This window comes from Plectropomus leopardus, chromosome 13 (assembly GCF_026936395.1).
Source record: "Plectropomus leopardus strain MGB_pleo_1.0 chromosome 13, ASM2693639v1, whole genome shotgun sequence".
In the NCBI taxonomy this organism is placed as follows: Eukaryota; Metazoa; Chordata; class Actinopteri; order Perciformes; family Serranidae; genus Plectropomus; species Plectropomus leopardus.
In genome coordinates, this window is record NC_142188.1 from 687,501 (window position 1) to 699,638 (window position 12,138).

The 12,138-nt window shown below is 42.4% G+C and overlaps 2 protein-coding genes across 4 annotated transcripts in view; one reads left to right on the forward strand and one right to left on the reverse strand.

The window, feature by feature from the left end:
- The window catches only part of aifm2 (AIF family member 2, ferroptosis suppressor), a 9,354-nt gene extending 6,336 nt beyond the window's left edge, over positions 1-3,018 (forward strand). For all 3 annotated transcript variants that reach the window (XM_088086916.1, XM_088086917.1, XM_088086918.1), the window contains exons 6-9: positions 19-127; positions 228-380; positions 1,161-1,361; positions 2,568-3,018. In XM_088086916.1, coding sequence (XP_087943042.1) covers positions 19-127; positions 228-380; positions 1,161-1,361; positions 2,568-2,719 — 615 coding nt within the window. In that variant the 3' untranslated portion in view covers positions 2,720-3,018. The remainder of the gene's footprint in view (positions 1-18; positions 128-227; positions 381-1,160; positions 1,362-2,567) is intronic.
- A 1,082-nt stretch (positions 3,019-4,100) lies between these two features.
- On the reverse strand, positions 4,101-10,603 carry LOC121955045 (very long chain fatty acid elongase 6-like). The gene is made up of 4 exons (XM_088086938.1): positions 10,392-10,603; positions 8,413-8,544; positions 7,129-7,280; positions 4,101-6,245 (listed from the first exon to the last, which is right to left on the reverse strand). Exons 1-4 carry the CDS (start codon positions 10,487-10,489, stop codon positions 5,812-5,814), a joined length of 816 nt encoding a protein of 271 aa, XP_087943064.1. The 5' UTR covers positions 10,490-10,603; the 3' UTR covers positions 4,101-5,811.
- Positions 10,604-12,138: the final 1,535 nt, after the last annotated feature.

Consider the following 12,138-nt stretch of genomic DNA (forward strand, 5'->3'; position numbering starts at 1 on the left):
GCTCATTGCGTTGCTCAGGTGGTTCTGATCCACAGCAGGATGGCGCTGGCTGACCCTCAGCTGCTGCCCAGCGTGCGGCGAGAGGCGAAGGAGGTCCTGCTGGAGAAAGGAGTGGAGCTGCTGCTGGGTACGAACACCTGAAGTCCACCTGCAGGACAGGTGCGAGTGTGTGTGTGTCTGTGAGTGTGTGTTTTCGTTTTCATGAAGTTGCTGTGTTTGTGTCTCAGGTCAGAAAGTCGCCAACCTGTCGCAGCTGCAGCTGAACGTCACCAGAAACAACACGGAGGTGACAACGGAGAGAGGCGACCGACTGACCACAGACCTGATCATCTGCTGCACCGGCCTGAGGGTCAACTCTGCCGCCTACGCCTCCGCCTTCTGTGAGTACAAGTACTACAGTACAAATACTCTGCCGCCTACGCCTCCGCCTTCTGTGAGTACAAGTACTACAGTACAAATACTCTGCCGCCTACGCCTCCGCCTTCTATGAGTACAAGTACTACAGTACAAATACTCTGCCGCCTACGCCTCCGCCTTCTGTGAGTACAAGTACTACAGTACAAATACTCTGCCACCTACGCCTCTGCCTCCTGTGAGTACATATACTACATATACTTGTATGTAGTATATGTACTTTTGTGTTGCTGATTGCGTTGTCCGTCTGTGCTGCTCATTGATTTGTTGATTACTGGATTAATTGATTATGGATTCCTTGATCAGATCAATGAGCCGTCAGCTGATTGATCAATGATCCATCAGCTGATCGATCATTCAGCTGACTGATCAATGATCCATCAGCTGATGGATCATTCAGCTGATCGATCAATGATCCATCAGCTGATCGATCAGTGATCCATCAGCTGACTGATCAATGATCCGTCAGCTGATCGATCAGTGATCCATCAGCTGACTGATCAATGATCCATCAGCTGATCGATCAATGATCCGTCAGCTGACTGATCGATTGGTCAGTTCATGGATCAGTTAATCAATCACTTGATGGGTCATTTAATAAATGATCCATCAAGTGATTGAGTAGACTGAGTGAATCAATCAGTTTGTCAGTCAGTTAATTGATCAGTTTATCTATCGATCGATTGATCAGTTGACGGATTAGTTGGTTGATCAGTTGATTGATTACTGACGTGTTGCACCAACAGCCGACGTCCTGGCGGAGAACGGCGCTCTGAAGGTCAACGATCACCTGCAGGTCGACGGTTTCTCCAACGTGTTCGCTGTGGGCGACTGCGCCGACGTCAACGAGCCCAAGATGGCGTACCACGCCGGGCTGCACGCCGCCGTCGCCGTTAGCAACATCGCCAACAGTCTGAGCGGGAAGGAGCTGACGTCATATCGCACAGGTACACACACACACACACACACACACACACACACACACAAACACACACACACACACCCACACACGCACACAGACACACACACACGCACACACACACACACACATACACCCACACACACACACACACACACACACACACACACACACACACACACACACACACACACACACACACACACACACACACACACACACACACACACACACACACACACACACACACACACACACACACACACACACACACACCCACACACACACACACACACACACACACACACACACACACACACACACACACACACACACACACACACACACACACACACACACACACACACACACACACACACACACACACACACACACACACACACACACACACACACACACACACACACACACACACACACACACACACACACACACATTCCATCATGCTGTTTTAACATTTGTCTATCTGCATTGCTGGTTGTGTTGCTAGTTGCCCGCATGTGTTTCTAATTGCCTGTCTGTTGCTAGTTGCCTGAATATGTATTTAGTCTGCATCTGTGTGTCTAGTTTCCTGTTTGTATTTTAGTTGCCTGTCTCCGGTGCTGGATGTGTTGCTAGTTGCTTTTCTGTGTTTTTAGTTGCCCGTCTGTGTTGCTGGTTTTTAAGGTTGTTTGCCTGTGTTTTAGTTGCCTATCTTTGTTGCTGGATGTGTTCTAGTTGCTTGCATCGTTTTTTAATTGCCCGTATGTGTTGCTAGTTGCCTGTCTGTGTTTTAGTTCCTTGTTTGTGTTGCTGGCTCTGTTGCTAGTTGCCTGACTATGCTTTCATTTCCCTGTCTGTGTTGCTTGTTGCCTGACGATGTTTGTGGTCCAATTATGCAGTTACTGGTTGTCTATGTTTTAGTTGGTTATATTTGTTGCTGGTCAACTGACTGTGTTGCTAGTTGTCTGTCTGTGTTGCTGTTTGACTGACTGAGTTGCCACTTGCCTTTCTGTGTTTTTAATTGATTGTGTGTGTTGCTGGTTGCTTGAATGTGTTTTTGATAGCCTGTCTGTGTTGCTGGTTGTGTTGCTAGTTGCCTGTCTGTATTTTTATTTCATGTCTGTGTTGCTGGTTGTGTTGCTAGTTGCCTGTCTGTATTTTTATTTCCATGTCTGTGTTGCTGGTCGACTGACGGAATTGCTGGTTGCTTGTCTGTGCTGCTGGTTGCCAGGTAACGTCACCATGTTGCTGGCGATGGGCCGTAACGACGGTGTGGGCCAGTTTAATGGGCTGAAGTTGCCTCGTTGCCTGGTTGCCCTGGGAAAGAGTCGAGATCTGTTGCTGTGGAAGAGCTGGAGGGAGATGCAACAGCAGCAACCCTGACACACACACGGACAGACCTTTGTACACTTGTGAGGACTGTCACGTTTACATGAACTCGAGAGCACGTGTTGCTGCAACAGATTGCTGCAACAGATTGCTACAACAGGTTGCTGCAGCAGGCTGCCCTTTTTGTTTTTCTGACACATTGTGGGAACATGGAGACTTTCAGACCATAAACCTGAAGATCAAAAGTGTCAAATCAAAAATAAAAAGTTCTAGAAATGTTAAATATTGGTTCTCATTGGAAGCTTTCATTGGATAATTTAAAAAAAAAATAAATATAAAATATATTAAAAATATTTTTGGTCATATTGTTACTGGCTCTCTGAGTTGATGCAAAGTTGCTGCACAAATTTGAATTGATGTAAAATAAATGTTTGTTACTGACCTGTGAACCAGCTGAGGCCTCGTTCAGGATACAAACTGTTTGTTGCTGTTTCTGAAAGTGTTTCTGTGCCAGTTTAACCGTCACGAGCTGCTCGTGTTTAACAGACACATTTTAAAAACGGCTTCTTTAGGACGTTTTTTCAAACATAAGTAAAAGTTTTGAACCCGAAGACGTCGACGTGTTCGTTCATCAGCAGCAGAAACATAAAAAGTTTATTTAAGTCTCTCTGGTGGACTGTTTTCGGTTGCCCATCTGAGTCGCTTGTTGCCTCTGTGTTTCTAGTTGTCTGTATTTTTGGTTGCCCGTCTGAGTCACAAGTTGCTTGTCTGTAATTTACCCGTCAGTCTGTCTTCATAGTTGCTTGTTTTCATTTTTAGTTGCCCATGCTACATGCATGTGTTTTAATTTTTTTTTTCTGTTGCTGGTTGTGTTGCTCATCGGCTGTCTGTGTTCTGGGTTGCCCGTCTGAATCCCTAGTTGCCTGTCTGCAATTTACACATCTGTCTGTCCTTTAGTTGTCTGTTTTTGTTTTTAGTTGCCCGTCTGTTTTGCTGATTGTGTTGCTACTTGCCAGTCAGTGTTTCTGTTGCAGGTTGTTGTTTTTGTTGACCTTCTGAGTTGCTTGTTACCTGTTTGTTGCCCATCTGTGTGTTTAGTTGCCTGTTCTTGTTTTTAGTTGTTCATCATTGTTGCTGGTTAAGTTGCTACTTGTAAGTCTCTGTTATTAGTTGCTTGTCTATGTTGGTAGTTGTGTTGCTAATTGGCTGTGTGTTTATAGTTGCTCTGCTGAGTTGCTAGTTGTTTGCCGTTTTTTGTTGCTTGTTTTTGTTTTTAGTTGCCCTCTGTGTTGCTAATCAACGGTCGGTACTTTTGCCTGGTTTGTTTTTGTTGACCTTCTCAGTTGCTAATTCTCTGGTTTTGGTTGCCTGTCTAAGTTGCTGGTTGTGTTGCTGATCAGCTGTGTTTTTAGTTGCTTGAAATGAAGAGACAAAGTTTAAAAACAGATTCTTTATTTATTTTTTTCACACATTAAATAAAAAGTTCGTAAACGGCTGAAATATTAAAGCGTGAAAATCAGTCGTCGTGGTGAATCAAACAGCTTCGGCTGATCGACGTCCGTCAAACTTTCACAATCGCACACTTCAGAGCAACAGATTCAAATAACGATGAGTTTTACCGGTTTGTGAGGAAACGACAGCTTTTAGTACAAAAGTCTCTGGTGCAAAAAAAATCATAAATATTCAGTGAAGTGATCAACGTTATGTGATGTTAGTGAACAAAAACATTTGGTGAAAGGACTTCTCCGGCCGCCGTCGGCTGCCTTCATACGTCCAATAAATAATCAATAAATAGACTTTTTTTGTTTGTCAGCTGTAAACGTTTGATGGAAAAACCAGAAACCTGGATCAGGTTGGAGGTGACGTGTGAACGGAGCGTAAACTGGTTTCAGATCTGTTTTCGCACGTCTGTCTCCTGTTTGTAAATCAGTCGGAGCTGAAAGGATCAGTCGCTCAGATCAAAGAAATTAACTGATTATTGATTCGTAAAGCGGCAGGTTTCAGACTGTCGCTCAGAAAACACACTTCGGAAACGTCACTTTTTTTTGGCATTTTCGACACTAAACGATCGGTTTGCTAAAATTAAACGGTCTTAAAGGGCCAGTTGTGATTTTTTGACGTTGAGGTGTTGAGGTTTTGATCTGCGTGTTTTCTGCAGTATCGTCAGTTTGGACGAGACAAAACCGATTTTTGTCACCAAAAATACTCAGTTTAAGCGCTCGCGATGTTTAGAATATTTTTCCTGTTTTACGTTTCCGTCAGTAACTTCTGTGACGTCTCTGTCCGTAAACCAAACTCCACCAGAAAAACGGTCATTTTGGCTCTCTGACCACAGGAGCTGCTGGTCTTCTGCTGCCTCCGTCAGTCAGTTTATTTGTGTTTTCAGGTGATTTTGGTGAATCCAAACCAAACGTTTAAAACACCGAAGACGCTCGGAGACAGAAACTAACAGACATTAGTTACCGAAATTACCGTTTTCCTCAAAGAAGTCTGGTTCAAAGAGAGCAATAAAAAGGCTTAATTTTCTCATCAGAAATCGCAGTCTGACATAAAGATAAAACAGAAAATATACTTTTTTTTTTAGCTGACATACGTTTTGTGAGTGGGAGGAGCCGCCGGCAGAATAGAATTACATTTTTTTTCTCAATCTACTAATTTCGTTTCTCGCCTTTTTCCCCATAATTTTCCAAAGAATTCAAAGCAATCTGCGACAAGGTCAAAGCGTTAAATATTTGTGAAAGGCGTCTGAAAGTGATGTTCAGAGGGTAAAGTTTCAGCTTTAAATGAGTCGAATCTCGTCCGAACAGATCGACTCTCAGAGTTTAACTTAAAGTTTATCAAAGTATCGTTTTTCCCTGAAAACACTTTGATGTGATTTCATTTGTGGACGTTTAAAGAAACTTTGAGACCCGTAAAATCAAGAGTGAGATGCTTTTTCTGAAGCCATCAATCTGAAACACGAGGAGACGAAGGTGCAGATCTGAAACTTGATGCTGATTCGGAGGATTTTTCATCCTGAAAATGTTCGATGAGGAAAAATGTTGAGTTCTTGCGACGTGAAAAACGTCACGTTACGTTTTTAAACGTTAGCAGCTTCAGGAAGACGGACTCCGGCCCGGTGCGACCTCCCACAATGCCCCGGGCCTCTACTCAGCCTTGTGCGTCTTGGCGTCCCCGCGGCGATGGCGCAGGTACGTCTGGTAGAAGAAGTTGGAGAAGAGCAGCAGGTAGCTGAGGTACATGAGCGCCGCCCAGGTGATGTTGTCGAGGCGGGAGGGGCAGTCGCCGTGCTGCATCCAACGGTAAACCAGCGCGCTCACCGTCAGCCCCATCGCCATCTGCCCGATCTGAGCGCTGGTGATGAGGACGGCGAACGGCCGCGGCACGCGCAGGCCGGCGGCGCGCGCGGCGTAGTAGCTGTACATGAGCGCGTGCACGGCGTAGTTCATGGTCATGAACCAGCCGCCGCCGGCCACCATGTCTTTGTAGGAGAACCAGGAGTAGAGCAGCACGGTGATGTGATGGTACCAGTGCAGGAAGAGCAGCTTCTGCTTCCTCAGCACGACGAACGCCGTGTCGCCTGCAACAACAAAACACACGCATGTTCCCGTCAAACTTTTGCCTTTTTTTTTTTTTTTTTTAATTTTGGCAATTTTTCATGAACAGCTTTTGTTTTTCTCAAAAAGTTTTTGCCGACCATTAAAAAAAAACCCTAAACAAACAAACACGGAAACTAAAAGGAAGTTTTCTTAAAAAAAACAAAAACATTTTGGCTTTTTTTCCCTTTGAGAAGTTTTTGTATAATTTCATCAAATTTGCCATAAATACATGATTTTTCATAGCTAAAACAGTCAGAAAATCATTGTGGGTTTGTCAAATTTACAGCAGAAAAAATTATGTGATTTTATTTGTTATTTTAATTGTGCAAATTAACAATGTAGAAGATTTTTTGGCATTTTTTAAAATTTTTAACAAATTATGATTTTTTAAAAAAAATTTAACAACACCAAAAAAAAACCAAAAATCATTTATCACAGCTGTAGAACAAAATTTAAAAAACAAAATTATTGTCTGATTTTCAGATTTCACACCGCTTTTGAGGACAAATTCTTTCACCAGAAAAAAAACAAATCTGACATTAAATTAATAATAAGTCATCCTAATTATTTTACGTCCCATTTAAAAAGCGTCTAAAAAAAAAAAAAAAAAAACTTTGCAGGAACGAAGCAGCAGCACCATGAGAGGCTTTTTCAGCCGTTTTTAAGATCTAACGACTCATTTGTGGTGGAGGGACCGTCCTCAATGTGTGAGAGGAGGACGGTCCCTAAGTGCTACTCTGCTGCTGCGTTCAAAGACGTTTCCCAGCATCAGAAACCCGATGGCTCGGAGGTAGCTGCTGCTCAGTGCCTGCGCTCGGTCGCTTTAGAGGTCGGCCGTTGATGGGAGGGACTCGTGAGACTGACCGAGCTCCGGTGCTTTGCTCAGGACGAAGGCGTACGCCCAGAACCTGCTGACGGGGCCGCTGTAGAAGCTCTGGGCGCAGATGGAGCGTCTGAAGCCGCCGCTGCTCAGGACGTGAAGCATGTAGGAGCCGGTCCGCACCGCGCCCACGATACTGAGGACGAGAAGACGAAAGACAAGCTGTCAGGACGCTGAGACACAACACAGAGACGTCTGTGAACATACACCTGTCCACCTGTCCACCTGTCCACCTGTACACCTGTACACCTGTCCACCTGTACACCTGTCCACCTGTCCACCTGTACACCTGTCCACCTGTACACCTGTCCACCTGTACACCTGTCCACCTGTACACCTGTACACCTGTCCACCTGTACACCTGTACACCTGTCCGTCCTCAGTGGACTCTAAGTTAAAGTTTAAACACTCAACTCTGTTTGTTTGGATCTAAAACACTGTGTGTGTGTGTGTGTGTGTGTGTGTGTGTGTGTGTGTGTGTGTGTGTGTGTTTGTGGGCTGTAACTGTGTGCTTATAGCAGTTTCTTTCTCACTCACTCACACTCTCTCTCTCACACACACACACACACACACAGTAATTGATCTGCTCAGTCAGCAGTTATCAACCAAGTGGACACCTGGAGACACCAGAGGACACCTGGAGACACCTGAAGGTGTGAGCAGTGTTTAAGATCAGCTGACAGCGGCTCGTCACCATGGAGACGGCTTGTTTATTCAGAGTCTCCGTCGTCAGTGACTCTTATTGTTACGCTCATAAATCCCTGACAGCACAGCGCTGGTTACCGTGGAGACAGAAGAGGTCAAAGGTCATGTTTTCAGACAGAAAACATTTTTGTGATGTTCTTTTCTACCTGGAAGTAATTTTACGCTAAAATTCTGCTTACAAATTGCACAAAAACAGATGATACAAGAGAAGTACTGATATATCTATTTTGACCCAAAAACCAATTAAAATAATTTAATAATAATAATAATAACTTTATTTGTTTAAATGTGGATTAAATATGTATCTGATATATTCAAAAATGACGAGATCCAAATTCTGAAGGATCTGATTTTAAATTATGAAATTTATAAATTAAATTATTGATGTGATGTGAGTGAAGAGGTCTCACTCTGTTGAAACTACAGAAACACAGAGTGTCGCTTCTTCCCTCACAGAGGATCTTTGATTGAACAGACTCACTGATCTAAAATGCTTTAAATAAAGCTCAGACAGTTTGAATAAAACCACCAGGACGAACGTCGTGTTTAAGGTGCGTCGTTACCTGAAGAGAGCGAGGCTGAGCGACCAGAGGACGAGCGGCCGCCGCAGGTTCATTTTGGGTCGAGGCTTCATGTAGTGCTGACCTCCGAACACCAGGGCGGCGTACAGAGCGCTGAACACGAAAGACTTAGTCCTGCAGGACGAAAAACACGCCGTCACAGACTGACAATTTAAACAACAACAACAACAACAACAACAACAACAACAACAACATACGGAAAATTTAAGTTACATTAACTCAAAGAGTTTTGCCAGGTTATGAGGAAAAAACATCTGTAATGGTATAAAGTCAACGTTACAAAGTTGACATTTTAAAGCTCAAGTTAAACAGTTAATATTCAAAAGTTAACATTAAAAGCTAATGTTAAACAATTAACTTAAAAAAATTAACGTTAAAAGGTTCATGTATAAAAGCTAATTCAAACACTTAATATTAAAAAATTTACATTTAAAAGCTTACGTTAAACATTTAACGTTTAAAAATGTTAAAAAGTTCATGTTTAAAGCTTATGTTAAAAAGTTAACATTTTAAATCTTATTCAAACAGTTAACATTAAAAAATTGACGTTTAAAAGCTTACGCTAAATGGTTAACGTTATAATGCTGACGCTGTATTAATAATGTTAAAATGTCAAAGGTTTTTATTGCAAGACATTTTATGACATCACATCGGGTTTTCGGATATCAACATAACTCATCTGTTTTTTGATTTATTTCAGAAATCAAATGATTAATCAAGAAAATAATCTTTAAAGAAAATAATGACAAAACAAATGTACTTTAATTTAATTTTATATTTATTTTGAATTACTTTTCTTGCACGTGAAGAACTGGCCAGGTTTGAAGTTTCTCTTCATGTTGTCACCGTCATGTTTTCATACACACCTCAGACTCACACCTGAGTCGCTTAGCAACAACCAACAAAACTACATTTTTCAGCAGGTGCACCTGACAGACTTCACCTGAGGCATCACCTGCTTCACCGACGGAGCTCTGTCGACGTTATGTAACAGTTTGCTTTAATATACCTAAAAAACACGATAATTATCAGCACATTTTAATGTTAATTTATTATTTTTTTTAAGTCAGAAATTTACAAAAATACTAATTTCACTATGAACTCGTAAATCCTCCTTTATGCGTTTATTATGAGCAGGTGAAACATTTGAGAGTTTCCGGTACATATTTTAATATTTCATCACCTGGGAGTGTCTGGGTGGGAGCTTTAAACCGGAATAACCGGATCTAACGTGAATACAGCAGCATGCTTTCAATGCATAAGTGTGACATCACTGTGTGACTCACCTGTAACACACGTGTAGCTGACCTGATTTATTTTAGCTGTCTGTAATCCCGAGAACACTTTGTTATGCGTTTCCCCGCCGCACCAAATCCCCTTCACATATTACTACATTTTAAGTTGTCTTCCTTATTTGTAAAAGACGCATCCTTTGTATACAGACATTTATATTTTTCCTAAATATTCATTATTATCTCACCCGTTCGGCATTGACAGAATACAAAAAGGACGCTTTATTCCCTCAAACTCAACGGTCTTTACATGAATCGTGGCTGTGTCGCCGCCTGCCCTCACGCTCTCTGATCGCTCGCGCTGTGGCAGTTTCAGTATCGAGCAAACCGGTTGAAGGTGAAAGTGTGTTACAATGGGTGCTGTTTGGTGTGCTGGGTGTATGCCGAAACAAACACTGGACCAGAGCCATCCCGAAACTGACTTAAAAAATGTTCCAAAAAATGATAAAAATTAACGACAGTAAGGTCATTTAAAAAGTGATTGAAATTGTAATGGAATTCGGAGCGTAGCCTCTCCATCGAATAGACCGCAGTTTATCGGGATATTTCTCCTCTTCCTGACTCTTTGGCGGGTTCAGACCTTCAGTAGAAGCAGCTGAGTCAAACTCAAAGTTATTAAAGTTTAAATAAATGTTCAGAGTGAAATATAAACAGAGATTTTTGGCTCACCAGTTGGCCTGCATCCACTGTATCGCTCCTCTCTGGTCAAACCGCCGCTCGAAGCTGTACTCGGACAGCGGGAGGTCAAAGTCCGTCCCATTCATCATGTTTATTATTATTATTACTAATAAATTAAATCTGATGAATTATTCTAAACTCAGAGTCCCGTTAGTGCTCCCTCTGTGTGTGCTGCAGCAGCCTGTCCTCTCACCTGTCTCACCTGTCTCACCGCCCTGTTTAAAGCCCACTAGCAGGGGGCGGGGCTTCGAAGACACACCTTCTGAACGTCTTCACGGTATGGAGGCTCAGTTCTGCCAAAAAGAAAAGAAAAGAAAGAACAAAACACAATTAAAAGTGTATCACAATACAGACATATGACATCGAGTCATTTTTTGAGAATGCGTGACATTATTTTTTTAGATGCGTAGGATCTGTTTGTTGTTTATGAGAGGGGAAGGGACATGTCAAAAATGTTTTTAAATTTATTTTCTAGTCTGACTAAAGGGAGGGGCAGACAACTTCAAATAGTTGTATTTTGTAATTATTCTATATTTCTGTAGAAAACTTTCTTCAACTTATCTTTAGGATTTTGGGGGATTTTTTTTTCCTTTAAATGTTTTGTGATTTTTTTCTTGGAAAACTTTTTGTGAATTTTTTTATTTAAAAATGTTGCCATTTTTTTTTTTGAAACATTTTGGTGATCATTTTTTTCTTAAATGATTTTTGTCAGCAGAGAGCCCAGAGGTCGTACCAAAACAACAGCAGGGTAGAGTTGGCGATTTCAAAAGCTTCTGGCATTTTGTTTTTCTTTTTATTTCTTTTTCCTTAAAATTTCTTTTTCTCCTTAAATATGTTTTGGTGATTTTTTTCCTTTAAAAATTCTTGATTTTTTTTTCTTTAAAACGTTTTTTTTTTTTTTTTTGTCAGCAGCTACATTGAAGAAAAGACACTTTTGTCAGATGACTTTTTAAAATATTACAAATATTTCTTATGGAAATAAATCATCGCGTAGAGGAAAGTCGTTTTTTTAATTGTCCAACTTCATTAATGAAATCTTAATTTGTTTTTCTATTTTTTTTTCGGATCGGTCCCGTCTGACGTCATCTCACGTCGCCTATACGTCACCACAGCGATGCGGAAGTTGAAGTCACCGTGGAGAACGTAAACTAATGTCAACCAGCTGCCCGAAAAACGCCGAAAAAAACGGCAGAAGAGAAACAAGAAGGCGGGAGAAGAACCGGAGGAAGCACCGGACACCGCGGACGGTTCACCTCCGGCTGCACTTTCACCGCCACCGGCATGTGACGTGAACTCTGCTAGCCGTTACTCTCCGGTCGGTTTACCGGAACATCTGCCGTCCGTGTGGCCGTCGGTCCGCCCGTCACCGACCCGGTTACCGTTCAATGGATCCACCGGGGGAGTCCGAGTCCACGTCGGTGCTGCTGCGGCGTTTAACGGGTCGTTAGAGAGCTGCGAGCCCCGCTCCATCACTCTCACTCTTGGAGGTAAGTGCGAATCTCCTTTGAAAAACGACTCATTTTAAACATTTTTTAATTTTGGCTAAAATGCACAAATGCTTTTATGTAAATGACGATTTTTCCTGAATACCGTGCACCCCGGCATTACTTCGGCGTACACATTACACCAGCAAACAGCGGCTATTTTGGTCAAATTTCTACTTTTACAACCCTTCATCCGCTAACTGCCGTCTTCTCAGAAGCCCGGTCCGCCCCGCTGAGCGGCAGCCAGCAGCACC